At 35.8% G+C, this 17836-nt stretch overlaps 1 protein-coding gene across 1 annotated transcript; it reads right to left on the reverse strand.

Annotated features, from left to right (window-relative positions):
• Positions 1–14230: 14230 nt before the first annotated feature.
• Positions 14231–16659, reverse strand: arf6b (ADP-ribosylation factor 6b). Its single transcript, XM_073826742.1, has 2 exons — positions 16582–16659; positions 14231–16390 (listed from the first exon to the last, which is right to left on the reverse strand). Exon 2 carries the CDS (start codon positions 15765–15767, stop codon positions 15240–15242), a length of 528 nt encoding a protein of 175 aa, XP_073682843.1. The 5' UTR covers positions 15768–16390; positions 16582–16659; the 3' UTR covers positions 14231–15239.
• Positions 16660–17836: the final 1177 nt, after the last annotated feature.

Genomic DNA, 17836 nt, shown 5'->3' on the forward strand with positions numbered 1-17836 from the left:
TTGTCATTTTGACTTTATTCTCAAAATATTTCGACTTTATTCTCATATTGCTCCAACTCTATTCTCGCTATTTGGACTTTATTCTCAAAATATTTAGACTTTATTCTTGTATTTCTGACTTCATTCTCAAAATATTTAGACTTTATTCTTGTAATTTTGACTTTATTCTCATATTGCTGTGACTTCATTCTAATAATTTTGACTTTTATCTCAAATTATGCAACGCTATTCTTTAATTGCTATGACTTTATACTCAAAATATATAAAATATCAAAATCTAGATTTTTTTTTTTGGTTTGTTAAACTAAAACCCTGTCATACATTCAGAAATATACAAGTAGTTTTTGCAAGCAGAAACAGTCCAAAACAGTTTTAAGGAAATATTTTAGTAAATTTTAATGTGACAGGACAATGGGGGATGGACTTTTTCACTTTTTTTTTTTTTTTTTACAATCGTTATTATGAACTGCTGTTTTGGCCGGAAACAACAGTTTAAAGTTAAAATGCTTTTATGATGATGAATTTCTTTCTATTTTCTTTTTTTACAAACAAGCTGTTTTTCACTTCAAAATATGTTAATTGGACTGAAGTCATGTGGATTGCTTGTGATTATTGTGATGTTTTTCAAGAGCTATTTGGACTAATTCTCACGGCACCCATTCACTGCAGATAATCCATTGGTGAGCAAGTGATGCAATATTACATTTCTCAAAATCTCATTAGCATTGAAAAAAAATAAAAACGTATCTACTGTGATGGCTAAGGGTGAGAACATTTTCATAATTCAGTGTTTTACTAGGCCAGAATAATATGATGTCTTGAATTATCTTCATTTGGAGGCCTTTTTCAACAAATATTGAGATTTGCCATATTGATTAATCAATATATGATATAATTAACTTGATAAAATTTTTAACTGATTGACAGCCCTACTGAAAATGTCTTAGTCTTATACTGAAATTCATAACACATACACTAACTGGTTATGTACTGTACTGCTGGGCCATCATTAGTGTCCTCCTTCAGGGACTTACAGCACAAATTAGCTTTGTTTTCCACCTGCATGTTGGCCAACACATTACTTACATGACATGTCCACAGGGGAAATACAACTCAGTTTCTCTTCCTAGTTATTACAGGGAAGAAAGACAATTATGCATTTTGATTGCAGAACAGTGTAACTGGTTGACATGTTTACACTTACAGTGGGCTCAAAGATACTTATAAACCACATATAAATGTATAAATGTTTTGTTAGAAAATATATAATATATTTAGTTGTCAAATGCTAATGGAACATGTTACTTTGTCTAGACACCTGTGTAAACTTGAAGGCAAATGACTTCATATCCACAAAAAATAACCTTGAGATTTGTTGGTTAAAAAGTAACTGTAAAAGTCATATATTACCGTGTGATTTAAGTGCGATAAATATGCTACAATTTGACTTGAGATATTTCACAACACATGAAAGCTCTCGAATGTCATAGACAGCATTAAAACAATGATTTCACTGCACAGCATGCTAAAACAAAAAATAAAAGAATTCTCCACTGGATACCGTTTTCTCCATTCATATTCCACAAATACTTGGCAGCAGAGGGCTCGCTTTTCTCAAGGCCTTGGCCAAAACAGATTTTCAATAAAAATATTGTATTCTAGGCCAACCAGTCAGAACTCTTTCTCTCTGCATCTCTAAGGTCGGTGCAAAGAGTCAACTCCCTTCTCCCTTCCTGTCTGTGGCTTCTGTTTGAACTAAGCTTTTTGTGGATGACTTTTGGCATATATCAATGTCTATAAACTGGGTTAGGTTTGCATGGGTACCAAACAGGAATGTACCAATATAGAATGCAGATTAAACATTGTTTTTGACCATTTCAGATACTCTTTCTGATAAATTCTTCCACTTTTAAAGCCCCAAGCAACATTTACACATCCTTTGCATCAATACCTTCAGTTTGCATGTCGCATGAAATATTCTGACATGAAAGGAAACACGGGGGGCTTAAATGATCTCAGTGCTTGCCTTTGCATGTGGATTAGTTTGCGTTTTACAAAGGTCTGTAATTACGAGTTGTTAGGCGTGAAAGATCTAGCCCTAACTCCTCTTTCAAATCAGTAACAGCTTAGTACGACTATGGCCTGCTACAGGGTTTCAGTGAGTACAGATGGCTCCATTCAGTCTTCTGAACCACAACAGGAAGAGCGCTAACTATAAACCACTTCCTGTGTCAAATGAGGAGCAGTGGTATATAGTGTTTATGAACACTTGAGCAGGGCAAGACACTTACTGCTAAACTCTGAAAACAGATTGAAGCCATGTCGGCACACAGATGGAAAGTGATATATCTAATCTAATTTATGCAGTGCATCTTTAGTAAAATGTTTCAAATAAGGCTCTAATCTTATCAAGATGAATTTTAATATATAATACATGCACATGAGATATGATTTGCTGTAAACCTATTGACTGTGGGTTTATAAAATAAAATAAAATAAAATAATAGTTTATATAAACTCCACAAGAGAAAATAGTTGAATTTATAAAAATTACCCTGTTCAAAAGTTTACATCCCCTTCATTCTTAATACTGTGTTCTTACGTGAATGATACATGGCTGTGGATTTTAATTTTTTTTTTGTTTAGTGATAGTTGTTCATGAGTCTCTAGTTTGTCCTGAACAGTTAAACTGCCTGCTGTTCTTCAGACAAATTCTTCAGGTCCCACAAATTCTTTGGTTTTCCAGCATTTCTGTGTATGTAAACCCTTTCCAACAATGACTATATGATTTTGAGAGCCATCTTTTCACACAGAGGACAACTGAGGGACTCATATGCAACTATTATAAAAGTTTCAAACGGTGAAAACTTCCAAGATCTTTTGAATTTGAAGATCAGGGTAAATGTAAGTTATTCTGTCTTCTGGGAAACATCTAACTATCTTCTGTAGTCTCTGAAGTGCAGTAATAAATGAAAAAAAAAAAAAAAAAAACTATGATATTTGGGCAAAATAAGAAAAATGTACACATCTCCATTCTGTTCAAAAGTTTTCACCCCTTCGGCTTTTAATGCATTGCTTTTCCTTCTGGAGCATCAGTGAGCGTTTGAATCTTCTGTAATAGTTGCATATGAGTCCCTCAGTTGTCATCATTGTGAAAAGATGGATCTCAAAATCATACAGTCATTGTTGGTAGAGGGTTTAAATACACAAAAATGCTGAGAAACCAAAGAATTTGTAGGATCTGAAGGATTTTTCTGAAGAACAGCAGGCAGTTTAGCTGTTCAGGACAAACAAGGGACTCATAAACAACTATCACTAAAAAAACACAGCTGTGGATCATTCAGGTAAGAACACAGTATTAAGAATCTAGGGGATGTACACTTTTGAACTGGGTCATTTTTATAAATTCAGCTAATATTTTCTCTTGTTTACTATATGTTAACATCTTTTATGTCAAATATCCTTTTCACTTATCTATTATTTTGGTAAAATAATTAACATTTTGCAGATTCTGAAAGGGGGTATAAAATTTTGACCTCAACTGTAGGTGTTTTCCAGGGCGTCGCTATGTGGTTGTATGTTCTATCAAAAGAGTTCACACAAGTCTCTGTGATAAAAGGTGGAGTAAAGGAATTTGTGTAATCATGCACACAGCAAAGTCACGTTTAACAGCAAGGTTAGATAACCTATATCAGCTCTACACAATGCAAATCTCAGATAACTGCATGTGACATAAACTGGGTAGACTAGGACTGGTTTGTCTTGATCAGCCCTCTCACCAGAATGAAAGAAAAAAATCTGACTCAGACATACTCACTCGACAGTAAGGGCCTCGTAAGGCTGTTGTCACAGCAACGAGAAAATCAAACAGGCCTTTGAATGAGTTGGTCTGGTGTACTTTAGTGTTGAATGGGTGGGTCTGCGCTGTGCCCATGGTTACACCCTTTTATCAAAGTGAGTTACAACTGAAAGAAATGGCAACCGAAATTAACTGACGTACTCAGTGAGTTGACTCATATGTATGAACACATCATGTTTGTAAAAACTGTACACAGAGAGGTAGGAAAATGATGCAAGTATTCAATGGCTATTTGTGTCCATGAAAACCCAGGTTTAAATATTGGTTATGGGATCTGTTGTCTGTTGGAGGGAGGATGCTATGGAAGCTTGTATCCGCCACTGAATAAAAAGGTAATTATGACTTTTTTTCTCACAGTTCTGACCTTTTTCTCAGAATTGTGAGTTATAAAGTCGCAATTGCATGATATAACGTCATAATTTGAGACATCAACTCACACTTCTGAGAAGTAAATTCAGAACTGCGGTACGTAAACTCAAAATTCTGACTTTATTTCCACACAATTGCTTTTATACAATGCCCTCCACTAATATTGGCACCCTTGGTAAATATGAGCCAAGGTGGCTGTGAAAATAAATCTGCATCATTTATTTTTTCAATCTTTCATTCAAAAAATCACTAAATTCTAACCGTTCATTGAATTAAAACAATGGAAAGTTGCTCATAAAATCTCTTTATGAAATAAATGTTTTCTCTAGTTCACGTTGGCCACAATTATTGCCACCCAATTATTGCAGGGTCCTTTTCCCAAGATAACAGCTCTGAGTTTTCTGCTATAATGCCTTAGGAGTTTGAAGAACACCTGACAAGAGATCAGAGACCATTCCTTCATTCTTTCATACTTGTTCTCTTCAGTTCACTCTACTCATTTTCTATAGGGTTCAGGTCAGGGAACTGGGATGGCCATGTCATAAGATTAATGTTGTGCTCAGTGATACATTTTTGTGTTGAGTTTGTTTAGGTTCATTGTCCTAATAGAAGATCCAAACACAGCCCATTATAAGATTTCTAAAAGAGGCAGTCAGGCATAGAATTTTATCTGTTGGTATTTGATAAAATCCATGATGCCATGTATCTGAACAAGACGTCCAGGACCTCTGGAAGAAAAATAAGCCCACAACATTAAAGATCCAGCAGTTTATTTAACTATGAGCATGGGGTCCTTTTTATCCTTGTTTGCACTAAACCCTTTGGTGGGTTTGCTGCCACAACGTTTTACCTGATGAGCGAGGAAGATTTTTCTTGAAACCCTCCTGATGTAGGAGCTGTTTGATATAGTTTGTTTTAGGCTTTCTGACCCCAATACTCAACTAATCTTTGCAATTCTCAAGCTGTCATCCTTGCACAGTCTTTGGCCACTCAAACTCTCTTCCTCAGCATGCATTAGGACGATACATTTGGGAAGCTCAACAATCTTGTTCTACACATCAGAACTATATGCTTTGGTTTTACTACTTGTAATGTATGATTAAGAGAATTTGGCCTTTGAACCCCTCATATTTATAATCCTGTAAAACAGGAAGTCATGGCTTGACAATTTCATGCTTGAGCTCATAGCTCATAGTCCTGGTGTTCTTAAAAAAAATAAAAAATCTATGAATGGGAATAAACTTCAGAGATATTTTACTCAAGTATTTCTAGGGGTGCCAATAATTATGGCCAACGTTCTATAGAGAAAAAAATGTATTTCTTAATGTGAGTTTTCAATTGTTCAACTGTTTACTTTCAATTGCTTTGCTTCAGAGAAACGCTAGAATTTTGTGAATGTTTTGAATGAAATGAGTGAATGGCACTGTATCTTACATTTAACGTTTTCACAATTGCGAATTTATGTATCACAATTTTGACTTTTTAACAAGCAACTGTGACGTATAATTGTGAAATATGTGACCGTGGTCCACAAAACCAGTCATAAGGGTAATTATTTTGAAATCGAGATTAAATTAATAAATAAGCTTTCCATTGATGTATGGTTTGCTAGTAGGACAATGTTTGGCTGAGATATAACTATTTGAAAAGCTAGAATCTAAGGGTGCAAAAAATATAATTACATGTTGATATAGTTACAGTAGGAAATGTGCAAAATATCTTCATGGAACATGATCCTAATATCCTAATGATTTTTTTGTATAAAAGAAAAATCCATTATTTTGACCCATAGCCTATAATGTATTGTTGGCTATTGCTACAAATATACCCGTGCTTAAGACTGGTTCTGTGGTCCAGGGTCACATATAACTCCCAATTATGAGAAAAAGTAAGCATTTTATTACTCGGAATTGGACTTACAATCTCGCAATTGTGAGAAAAAAAAACTACAATTAATATCTTACTCTTTTTTTTTTTTTTTTTTTTTGCAATTGTGAGTTCATATCTCACAATTCTGAAAAAAAAAGTCAATTTTTGTGTGTGCGGCAGAAACAGGCTTCCATAGGAAACAGTTATCTCCTCTATGAATAATAATGAATCACTGGGTTCAACTCTCACTGGTTAACATCTATCAATGAGTCACCATGGGAGGCACCCCATTGGTTATGTAATCCATCCATCATGCCTGAACAGTGAAACAACAATTCTCACATTCCACCTTCCCATTCATTTACTTTCCCTCTGCCTATTTTCCTCTCAGGAAATCCAGCAACAGAATTCCAAATATTCCCATAGGAATGCTTCCTCCAGCCAACAATCCTCCAGCTGCACAACATAAGTCGAACTAATTGTGAAAAGAAGAAAGGAAGAAAAAAATGTTGCGGCATAATATGACCAATCCCATAGGCAAGGCTGCTAAGCATAATGAAAGAACAATTCCAGCTTGTTTTGAAAAGAATGGTGACTACATTTGCATTATAAAATAACAATAACCAGTAAACGAGTTTCTGTGTACATGCTGGGCTTGGTTTTAGGGAGTTAGCCTTCGAGGGTTTTGGGGGACTGTGTGACAAAACGTTCATTAGATTCCTGAGAGTTGAGTCGGTGCTGTTGGTGGTTCCTTATGTCTTCGTTGCTAATATTGATTCTAGAGGCTGGCCTTTGACCTCTCCCACCATTCGCTTTTCCGTATCCAGTGTTATCTGAGAACATCTGCAGCTAAGGTTCACAAGGGTCAGAGTACACAGAATGCAAACACTGCACAGAGCAACTAACACATCACTGTACTCAACACATACCCATGTGAGATACACTTCTATTCCTGTTAAATAAGTAAGTGTGAATGTTCGTCTTTGTGCTAATTTCCTGTTTCCAAAACAAAAACATTTGCAAAAAATACATGCGTCATTATACTTTCAGTCTTCTGCAAAATATGGCCGAGCATGTTTAGTGCCTTCATGAAATATTCAAATAACATTTTTTTTGGAATATGTAAAAATAAAACAAAGTGCCAGGATTCTTTTGCATAACAAATAAACTCACTCCAACCTGACAGGGATACAAGTGTGAAATTAATGCGCAAACATTTCTATATGCAATCTGTGTCAATAGAGTGCTGCAGTGATGGCATATTTTTGTAGGGCAGACCGGAAGTTAGCTTTATCCTGGTTCCAGCAACAAACACCCAACAGGATTTTTCCTTTGGCTTTTAGAATATTGTAGGAAATAAGCACTGTGACCAGCAAAAGTTAGATTCTCACGGTTTGTTCATCATGATAATCTTCACAAATGAACACAACTTTTTATGACAGCTAAATGTAGGCTATAAACAAAATACACCACAGTTACATGATTTCACTGTCAACAGCATTAAGCTTCTGTCAACTCTTTCCATCTTTATTTGGACTACTGAGTACAACCCCTGGCAAAATTATGGAATCACCACACTTTGATGTTGTTCACCCAATTTGTTTTCTTCATAGCAAGTAGACGAATCATAGATATGACACAAAACTATTTTTGTTTAATAATTCAACATTCTGGTTATGTGAAACATACCTCAAACAAATGAGATTAAACTCTTTTAATTAATGAAAAAATTTCCATATCAAGTACAAAAAAAATGATGGAATCATTCAGTGTTGAGGAAAAAATGATGGAATCATCAACCAAAAAACACAATTAGTACTTTGTTGCTCCTCTTCTGCCATTTATGACGGCCTGAATTATTTAGGGCATGGACTTCACCAATGAAAAACATTATATTCTGAATATTCTTCATCAAGCTGGTTCCAACTTTCTTGAATAGTGGTTGACAGATCAGCTTTGCGAAATGGAGCCTTGTCATGGACCAGTTTATTTGATTTCCACCATACATTTTCAATCGGATTGAGATCTGGACTGTTTGCTGGCCATGTCATTGAGTTAATATGCCTCTTGAAGAAAAGCTTTAACACTCTTTGCTCTGTGGCAAGGTCCATTATCAACATACTTCTTTTCTAATGATGGAATGAGAAAAGTGTCCAAAGTTTCAAAGTAAACCTGTGAATTGACTGTTGAGGTAAGGATAGCCATTTCCCCTGGTCTTTTACCTGACATGCAACCTCAAATGACTTGGGAAATTTGGTCTATATATATTTCATTAGAATGACACAAGACAAATGTTTCAGCATCTTCTCCTTGTCTACTGCAGATTTGTGATTCATCACTGAATATCCCTTTCATCCAATCATCCACACTCCATGACTTCTTCTCTTTAGCCCACTCTAAGTTTGTTTTCTTTTGTTTAGATGTTACCGCTGGTTTTCATTTGATTTTTCTATATGTAAATCTCATTTCATTTAGCCGGTTTCTTACAGTTATGTTACACACATTGACTCCTGTTTCCGCCCAATTGTTCTTCATTTGTTTCGTTGTGCATTTTTTCTTTCCATGGCAAATTGCTTTGAGTTTTCATTTTGCTTATTCTTACACCAAATTTTAGAAACAGCTGACTGGGAAAATCCAACTTTTTTGCCACACTCCATGATGGATTTTCATCTTGAAAGAGTTTTATAATCCTTTCCATCATTTCAACTGACAGCTTTCTTGTTAGGGCCATGTTTCCTCACAATTAGTCAAGTTTAACAGCTCGTTAAGGTCTGTAATCACTCTCTTTTAACTGCTGAATAGTTAGCCTTTTAGATAGGTTTAGATATTTGATTCAGGAATAAAAATTACAAGCTGATTCCATCATTTTTTCTTCTACTTGATATGGAAAATTATTTTCATTTATTTCAACAAATTTGTTTGAGGTGTGTTTCACATAACCAGAGTGTTAAATAATTAAACCAAATTTGTTTTGTGCCATATCTGTGATTGGTTTATTTGTTACCATCTTCTAAGTGTAGTGATTCCATAATTTTTGCCAGGGGATGTAGATGAGTTTACACTCTTAAAAATAAAGGTGCTTTAAAAGATTCTTCACAGCTATGCCATAGAAGAACCATTTTTGGTTCCACAAAGAACCATTCAGTCAACGGTTCTTTAAAGAACCATCTCTTTCTTATCTTTTTATGCTCTGAAGAACCTTCTTTTGTGAAAGATTCTTCAGATGCTAAAGGTTCTTTATAGAACCATTTAGACAAAAAAAGTTCTTCTATGGCATTGTGAAGCACCTTTATTTTTAAGAGTGTACCTGTTCGGTGTGATGAAGTTAATGTCTTAGACAACCTCTGTAGTTCCAATTAGCCATTTGTCTTGTCTTATCTTGCCTTATTTCAGGCATTTACCACAAACTCATTCAAAAACCCATTGTCCAAAAACCTTGGTTTTGGCCTACAAAAATACATCATCCCTGCAACACTCTATAGCAGCCAAACTATGAAAAATGACTACATTTTAGTTACTGAAAAAAAAGTATAAAAACAACTTCTGATACAAACATTATATAAAAATTATAACAGTGTAACTGTTTTACAAAGATTCATAGCAATGGTAAAAAGTGCCTGTATGCCAATTAGGTATTATGTTAAGTGTTACAGTAACCAAACCTGTCCTACAGAAACTATCATGCAGCTGCCTACAGTCAAGCTGTACAAACAATCATATTTACTCATATCGGCTGAGAGGTTAGTGTGTTAGATTGGTTGATAAGATTAGAGGGACACACAGTTATGACCATAACTATGACTGGAATGTAATCTTGTGCTTTTTAGGAACATCTCACCACAAAACTAATAACCTACAATGTAAAAATTAAAGCTCAGACTTGATCTATTCTACTTAACTTAATATTAGAGAGTAAACACACTCCTATTCCATCCCTCTTTTTTTTTTAGGTGGGGCCAGTGAAAATATTAGTGGAGTAATTACAAAACTAAACTACAGGACTGACTGACTAACTAAATCCTTATTGTTGTGCCCTGCTTGAACAGGCCTTTACCATTGACCTTTTCTGACATGATCACTTCAGTTGAATAGAACAATAAATCAACACTGCAGTCTTATAACCAAGTTGACAAATTAAAGAGATTCACCCAAAAATAAAAATTCTGTCATTAATCACTCACCCTCATGTCTTTACAAACACGTAAAATCTTGGTTTATCCTCAGAACACAAATTTAGATATTTTTGAGGAAATCCTAAAGCCTTCTGACCCTGCATAGACAGCAACTACCACGTTTAAGGCCCAAAAAGGTAGTAAGGACATTGTTAAAATAGTCCATGTGACATCAGTGGTTCAACCTCAATTTTATGAAGCTATGAGAATCTTTTGGGTGCAAACAAAACAAAAGTGATGACTTTATCCAACAATTTCTTCTCTTTTGTGTCAGTCTTCGATGCACATTCATGAGAGTACCACAATGATGTCCTTACTACCTTTCTGGGCCTTGAATGTAGTAGTTGCGTCTTCAGGGTCAGAAAGTTCTCGGATTTGAAGATGAACAAAGTTCTTACAGGTTTGGAACAACATTAGGGGGGGATGTAATTAGTGACCAAATTTTCATTTTTAAATCAACTTTACTATCTCTTTAAAAATCACAGGGGGAAAATGCAACTATTTTTTTTTTTAATCCAGGTGAAAAGAATGTTACTATAAAGACATAATGGTTACTATAGTTTTGATAACCATTATATATATATATATATATATATATATATATATATATATAGAGAGAGAGAGAGAGAGAGAGAGAGAGAGAGAGAGAGAGAGAGAGAGAGAGAGAGAGAGAGAGAGAGAGAGAGAGAGAGAGAGAGAGAGAGAGAGAGAGAGCGAGCTGAGTAGTAACTGATTGCATGTGATCTGGATGACTTAATCAGACTCCAAAAATTAATTACATGTAATTAGATTAAATTATACAACAGACTCGTTATCAGACTACAGTTACTTTTTTATGGATTACATGATCACATATTATTTACACTATAGCAAAATATTATTCATATTTTTCCTTTCTAAAATAACCTTCATATGTACGATCAGTCTTCCAGTTTTGTGGACATTCACACAAAGATCGGTTATTTGTCAGGCGGCTACATATCATTTGACCACTGATTTACAAAAATCATTTCAGGTTTAAGGTGGTTTATTTTTATTTGAATTGTCACTATAGGTTTTTTAACCATGCATTTTTGTCTTTGGAAAGATTTTTTGTTTCAAGCATTCAAAAAAGGTTACTTATATATTAAATTTTTTTCTAATATATATATATATATATATATATATATATATATATATATATATATATATATATATATTCTATTTTTTATTTATTTATTTTTTCTTCTCTAATTTCTAAGGAACTTACCCTCTAATTTAATTAGGCCGGAATAAGCAATAGAGTTAGTTCACACCCCTCATGTCATTTAAATGAGCATTTCTTTCTACTGTGGGGCATAAAGGATAGTTTAAAGAATGTTGATAACAGTTTAGGTGACCACTGACTTTCAAAAAATGACAAAACAAGAGATTTCTCAAAATATCTTATGCCTCACAGAAAAAAAAAAAGTCACACAGGTTTGGAAGGACATGAGAGTGAGTAACGGGCGAACAATATGACATTTTACACTGTGTATTTTAAACTTATAGCTTACAAGCTTTAGCTCAAATGTTATAGCTCACAAGCTTTGTTTTGCTTTCAAATGTACATGCAGTGTATAGGAATAGAAAGACTGTCTGAATCCAAATTTAAAGTCTCTTTAAATGAATAATGAAGGCCACATGGGTTACACAAGTGTTCTGAGGTGTGCATTTTGTTTTGCCCTACACATACAAGAGGAGACTATTAATAGCATGCGTGTCATTAGCTGAACACCACCATCAGCAGAGCCACATGAAGAACCACCCAAACTCCTACAGTCAGGCTGACATCACACTGACCACTTCCCTTATAGATATCACAATGAAACTAGCTCTGCACTAAAAGTTCCTGAGCAGGCAAACACACACACATACTGAGAATGTGATGAAAATCTGCTGATATGGAGGGGAAACATTTGTTACTGAATGTAAAGAGTTTTCAGCAAGGACACATGAAATTTATCAAAATCATTTAAATAAATGCTTTCTATACAATATATATATATATATATATATATATATATATAGTAAGAGCATCACACTTTCCTTATTATTAAGCTGCGCAACTGTTTCGGCATTGACCGCACCATTTCTTGAGCAGCCAATCAGCTTATTTAAATAATTTCTAAGGATCATGTGATGCTGAAGACTGGCATAATGGCTGCTGAAAATTCTGCTTGGCTACCACAGGAATAAATTACATGTTTAATCATAATCAAATGGGATAGAGCTATTTATAATTGAATTTGTATATATATATATATATATATATATATATATATATTTTTTTTTTTTTACTGTGTTCTGATGCTCAATGAGAATGCAACTTCTTTGAAAACATGTACAAAAATGTTATATATGACCCTGGACCACAAGAACAGTCATAAGTACTAGCAAGGGTATATTTGTAGCAATAGCCAAAAATACATTGAATGGGTTAAAATGATCAATTTTTCTTTTATGCCAAAACTCATTAGGATATTAAAGATCATGTTCCATGAGGATATTGTAAATTTCCTACCGTAAATATGTCAAAAGTTAATTTTTGATTGGTTATATGCATTGCTAAGAACTTTAAAAGGCGATTTACACAATATTTAGATTTTTTTTTTTTGCACCAGATTTTCAAAATAGTTGTATCTCGGTTAAATATGTCCTATCCTATCAAACCATACATCAATGGAAAGCTTGTTTATTCAGCTTTTTCAGAAATATTGACTGGTTTTGTGGTCCAGGTTCACACACATATACTTATATATAAATATATATATAAAGGGAATGAATGAGATCATTCACACATGTGACTTACACAGTTATTCATAAACTCCTATGCGGCAAACTACATACCAAATGAGAAAGATAAGCCACAGCCATAAAACACAGAGTGTGTGACAATCACCTGCTTTGTAATTCAAACAGTTCTGACCTTGTAAATATGACTAACAAACATGCAAAAATTTCTATTATGGTTTAACAGCAGGTCTCAACAAGTTGTCAGTACCTGCTTGATCCCTCAGAACTGATTACAGTCTGAACATCTGTATCTGTGCTGTCAGTACAGTATTTCTCACTTCTCAAGGAAGTACACCAAAACTTCAGTAAAAACTGGGAGAAAAACAAAAAACAAAAAAAAAACTGTCATTATGTCAGCAGTTAAGCTCTTTCCGGCAATGTGAGCGGCTGATGTGGCGTCAACTGATTTGAATACCGGCGTGTGAGGAAGAAAAACAGCCTAGCGGTTTAACAATCATTCAAGATGGCGCGCAAAGCAACAAGTGATCACAGCACTTGTTATTAACAGCTGTGTCAGCAAGAGCAGCATTTGTGCCGTCCAGCGCCGGCCGCCCATTACTCTTCTCTGTGTGCAACAGTTTAGCAGCTGTGCGGCCTTTAGAGAGCAAGTGGGAGACATCCTGTTTTTACAGTGGGATTTGCTGGGGGGTGTGGAGCCGACCTGTTTCAAAACAGCACAATCCTGACACAGCTTATTTTGGGAGATTAAACCGAAATGTTCATATAACAAATATTTGCGATAAGACGTTAAAGAATCTAGGAGTTACTGCACGAACGGTGAGCTTTTAAAAATTGAAAATGTGCCATTTCACATATTTTTTTTTAGTAAGGTGTCTGGAGTCCTGTGTGCAAACACATGAAGAGGTCAAACATTAAACCCAACACGCATTCTTTAGAATCTTATCTGCTACGGATTCCAAAGTGCTTGGAGTCCTGGGTTTGGAAAATATTGTGCAAATACATATGGGCTGGGAAAGCAGGGAAAGATTTTCCATGTGTGCTACCTAGAACAAAAATTTTGAAGCAGCGCTAAATTCATTTTCCATCTGACTTTGGTTTGGCTCTGTAAATGACGGTGGAAACTCCCGTGCGTCGATAGGCATCAAAGATGACATGAATTGGTCAGAACAAGAATGAACTAAGAGCATTAAAATGACTAAGTTTAATTTGAAGTTACAATTACATAGCTGTTTCTGTACATGTTTCTCAAAATGATTAAAGCAAAGAGAGGAAATGAATAGAATGAAACATTTCTCTCCAAAATGACAAATCCAGTCCACTCTACCGCAAGCACTACACTTGAAATGTAAGAATGTAACAATCCCACATTTTAGAGACATATGAGTGTGAGTCAAAGACAATCTGGTCAATGCAATTAGCCTAAATGGTACAAGGGCTACAAAATGCATCCCTCCATGTTTAAAAATGAAGTCTGTTGTTTTGGGCTACACTGCGATGCAGACAAAAACCTTTCTGGAGTTTTTCAAGCTTTCGAGAGCACAAGACATCAGTCGGTTCGATTATGCTGTGTGAATATAAGTTACGTCTGTGGTAAGCCCCGCCTTCCACGATTAGACTTTTGCATAAAATGTTCCATGGACTCATTTACATGTTGATTATCATTGGATGTCAGTGATATCATAACTATGGCACGGTTTAAAACCTGTTACACCACATAGCTACCTACAATTAGTATGCTACATCCTCCTCAGCAAAACTGTGCTTTGCTACAGTGGACGCCTGGACAGTTTCGATACATTTCGGTATAAAATCCCTTTAACACACTACTGGACCGTTTGCAGGAGACAAACTCTTTTTTTTTTTTTTTGACTCTGTAATCTCAAAGAAAGAAGCAGAAGAGGAGAAAACAAATATAGAAAACCTACAATCAAAAGAAAAAAAAAAAAAATAGAGAATCTTCATTCAGGAATGCTTTATCATGTTAAGCAATAGTCCAGGGTTTGTGACACGGGTATGTCACAGTACACAGGAAACTAAAAGCAAGCCAAACCCATTACGTCGTTTCAAAGAGGGCCGTTTGAAAACAAGCCAAAAATAAAGGTTAACTCTAAATCAAAACAGCACGAATATTCGGTGGAGAGTGTGATTTTCTCCATATAGAGTTCATTTGTCCTAAACAGTCAGTGCCAGTGTCATTAAGACTTGTAGTTAGATGTTAACCAAGTTAAGCCTTCGTACAGTCCGTCGCCGGTGGTCGCGCACGACGGTTGCACGTACCAATTCCTATCCCGGATGCGAGTCAGTCCCAGCTTCTCCTGGATCTCGTGCGGCTTCATGGCGTCCGGCAGGTCTTGCTTGTTGGCGAAAATCAAAATGATGGCGTCCCGCATCTCACGGTCGTTGATGATGCGGTGGAGTTCTTGCCTGGCTTCGTCTATACGATCTCTATCAGCACAATCCACCACAAAAATTAACCCTTGCGTGCCCGTGTAGTAGTGTCGCCAGAGGGGACGGATCTTATCTTGTCCGCCCACATCCCACACATTGAACTTGACGTTTTTGTAGGTGACCGTCTCCACGTTGAAACCGACAGTAGGGATGGTGGTGACAGACTGGCCCAGTTTCAACTTATAAAGGATGGTGGTTTTTCCTGCGGCGTCCAGTCCGAGCATCAGTATTCTCATCTCTTTGTTACCGAATATCTTTGACAGCATCTTCCCCATCTTGTATACTGTTCATAAATGGTTACTTCCCTCCAAAAAGAAAAAAAAAAGTTTGATAAGGATTTGAAAAGTGAAACACAAAGGGTTATTCTTTTAGATTTCCTCTTGGGATTGTCAAATTTGAAAGTAAACTGAACACGTGTATAACTTGAAAGTCACAGTGAATAAAATGTAGTTCCAGCCAACAAGGGTCACTTAGTTGCTGATTAAACAACAGTACTGACAACTTTCAGTAGAGCTGAAAAGGTCAAAGCTCGATTTCAGGGCTTTTGCTTCGGTTGTAGGGTGGTACCAGTTTGAAAAACGCCACCCTCGATAATAATCCACAGAAACGCGACCAAAGCAGCGATTTTTCGGTGCTTTTCCTGTATGTCTGTTAAGTGCTGTAAGGCCTCTTTAAGAGACTGCGGTCTTTCAAGACTTCCTCTTGGCGTGTGAATGTCCGTCTCAGGGGCTCTTTCACGTCCTTCCCCCAAAATGTAACCGGATAGCAGCTGAAGACGTTCACAGCCTAGGCGGAAAAGCATTCATTTGGCCAGCCGGTGGGTCTGTCATCTGGACCGTCTGAAGCGGAGCCGCGTCGATCTCAACCGTCCCAAATTCGAATTGTGTCTCACGTGCCCCTGAGAGACAAGAGATGCTCAGAGGGAGTGCCAGAAAAGAGCAACTTAGCCTGCTAGCTTAGCCGGCCGAACAACCCATAGAAAATCACTACCACATACTTTTTACACATATTTTCGACAGGTTATGTATAATAGAACCATTAACAAGTTATTTTCATTCATTTTAGAACGACTAAATGCGTTTTCGTTACCTGCGGAGGCCCACCATTCTTTAGCAGTCTCAACCCCGGTGTTCACTCCTAAAATCAGCCGAGTTCAGTGTGAAACTGACTACGTCAACGCGAACCAGCGGAAATGGCCGTTGCAGCCCGACTTTCATAATAAAGGTCTTGGCAAACGTCATTAACTTTTCTTTCAAAAACACACATTTAAAATACACACATATTATTCAATATCACATAATCTAAAACTTAGAAAACGAGGCAGTTAGCAATAGCGACAGTATTTTGAGTTGTTACTGTACAATCGGCCATAAGACAGAACAAATGTGCTAGAAAAGTGAGTAAAATCTCAGCCAATAAATTATAAGATGGTTGTTATGAATTGACAGTTAACAGTGCTCATGGGATAGTTCACTCAAAAGTGAATATTCGGTCATTATTTTCTAACCCCATGTTATTACAAAACTACCATTTCTGTGTACCACTTTCTTCTGTGAAACACAACGAGATATTATGTGTATGGTAACCAAACCATTTTAGTGATCACTGACTTCCAGCAAACAAATAAATAAATAAATAAATAAATAAATAAAAGACGCCTATCTACTAAGACCCATTACTGACTTAAGAAGACAGTCACTTGTCACCACCTACTGGTGGAACCTCCATAATAAGTTACATTTTAATATACAGTCTGGAACAAACACGGACAATGAGATTAAAGATGAAACAGTATTGGTCTGATGTTGTTTGTTAGAATAACAACACTCTTGGACTGCTGCTCAGCAAAGTTTTTTGTGTGTGTGTGTGTTGTTGTTGTTGTTTTTTTGGGTGAATTTGTGAAGTGAAATAAAATGGACCGAAATTTGCCTGTCGAATATTATACATTGTAGGCTATTTTTTTAAACAGATTTAATTCTGGAAGGTGAATATGAATGATTGATTTTTCAATTCTGAAAATGTGTGTGAAATATTTTGAATTGAAATATTCACAGCCAAAATAAACAAGGATGTTAAATTTCACCCCCTAAAAATGCAAGCCCTGAAAACACAAGGCATAAAAATGCAAGCAATGTTAATGCACTGCTTTTTTTTTAGTTTGTTTCAAAGACATTTGTCATTATTTTTCTTCCATAAACATAGGCCTATGGGTAGGCCTATATTTGATTAAGAAATAGCAAGGCTCATCAAAAATGAATCTCAAAGTTCTGTTCTAGGAACGTTCTGAGAACCAGATAACATTTTCAAACTGTTAAAGGAACCAGTGGTTGGAAATGCATTGCTC

Source organism: Garra rufa, chromosome 21 (genome assembly GCF_049309525.1).
Source record: "Garra rufa chromosome 21, GarRuf1.0, whole genome shotgun sequence".
Classification (NCBI taxonomy): domain Eukaryota; kingdom Metazoa; phylum Chordata; class Actinopteri; order Cypriniformes; family Cyprinidae; genus Garra; species Garra rufa.